Genomic DNA, 1,225 nt, shown 5'->3' with positions numbered 1-1,225 from the left:
ATACTTTATTTAGGCATCCTAACACTAGATGAAAATGAAGCTGTCATACCAAAGTTGATCTAAGCTGAAAACCAACACGCATCACATTCTGGAAATATTGAGCTTCACATAGAACACCAAGTGACTGTAAAGAGGCATTAAATGTGTAAGAGAAGATCTTTGAATAACTGACCTCTATTATCTAGTTTCACTTCTTATAAAAGTTAATATACGAGATTAATTAATTGCAGCTATTATTTACCAGAAAAGTGATTGAAGGCTTTACAAGATAATTAATATTCAATATGCGCTCCCTTATTAGAGATATAACTATTCATATTGCCTCCTCCTATCAGCTTAAGCTTTTGGAATGAGTAGTTTCATGACATGGTATCAGACCTCTATGTCCAAAAGGTCTAGAGTTCGATCCTTGGTGAACCCAAAAGTGAAAAAATAGCATAAGGCAAATAAAAGAAGAAAAGAAGGCTTATGCAAGAATCAAGCAAACCCAAAAGAGGCTTAAGTTTTTGCTTTTGTTTATGGGCCTTTCAGTTAGAGAAGAAACAGTTGCCAGAAAAAAAAAAAACGAAGTTTCGCATAATGGCATTTTACTGGTGGGTATGTAAACTATCTAGAAAAAGGAAGAAAGAAACAAACGCAAAACCAAGATCAATATCTAAATGAACAAGGTATGAAAACTATATGAGATAGTAGCCATACCACTCCAACAAATATGGAGAAAGCATAGATGTAACCAACCCAAGATGGATCTTGATTTTGCATTGACTGCGTCATCAATAAGAAAAAAAGTTTAGAAGTTTTAACAAATTAATATACATAAAATAAATTATTCATAAATTCATACTTGCAAAAATTAAATAAATAAAAAAATGTCGTTTAACAATGAGGAAAAACTTTTCAAACTATTACTTGAGACTTGGTGTTCCAATGATGATCAGTGCATGTCTATCAGATACGTCCTGATTGGCTGTAGGGTTAATGTTAAACATTCATGAAAAAGTTTTAAAAATCGGTATGCATGCAGCATTCCTGATAGCTTTTGTCATAAAATGATCTTTCATTCATGTTGGGATTTTGTTGACACCTTTTGCCTATATATGCATGCATCGGGCTAGAGTGATTCAACAACTAAATTTTATTCTCCTACAAGTGTTCATTCAAATCTGATAGTGGTGAACAAAGAATAGAATCAGTTGAGATATTTTGGGATAGAACAAATACACTT

The 1,225-nt window shown here is 32.5% G+C and overlaps 1 protein-coding gene across 3 annotated transcripts in view; it reads right to left on the bottom strand.

Moving 5' to 3' along the window:
- The window catches only part of LOC107622304 (ABC transporter C family member 12), a 15,883-nt gene that overhangs the window by 11,113 nt on the left and 3,545 nt on the right, over nt 1–1,225 (bottom strand). For 2 of the 3 annotated variants that reach the window (XM_021114182.1, XM_016324164.2), the window contains exons 1-3: nt 910–1,219; nt 700–765; nt 50–124 (exon numbers count right to left, since the gene is read on the bottom strand). In XM_021114182.1, the coding sequence (XP_020969841.1) occupies nt 50–124; nt 700–762 (138 nt within the window). In that variant the 5' untranslated portion in view covers nt 763–765; nt 910–1,219. Of the gene's footprint in view, nt 1–49; nt 125–699; nt 810–909; nt 1,220–1,225 lie in introns of those variants that run through there. The other variant, XM_021114183.1, reaches the window with a different exon arrangement.

The sequence above is a fragment of the Arachis ipaensis genome, chromosome B10, assembly GCF_000816755.2.
Source record: "Arachis ipaensis cultivar K30076 chromosome B10, Araip1.1, whole genome shotgun sequence".
NCBI classification, from domain to species: Eukaryota; Viridiplantae; Streptophyta; class Magnoliopsida; order Fabales; family Fabaceae; genus Arachis; species Arachis ipaensis.
This window is presented reverse-complemented; position numbering and strand designations above follow the sequence as displayed.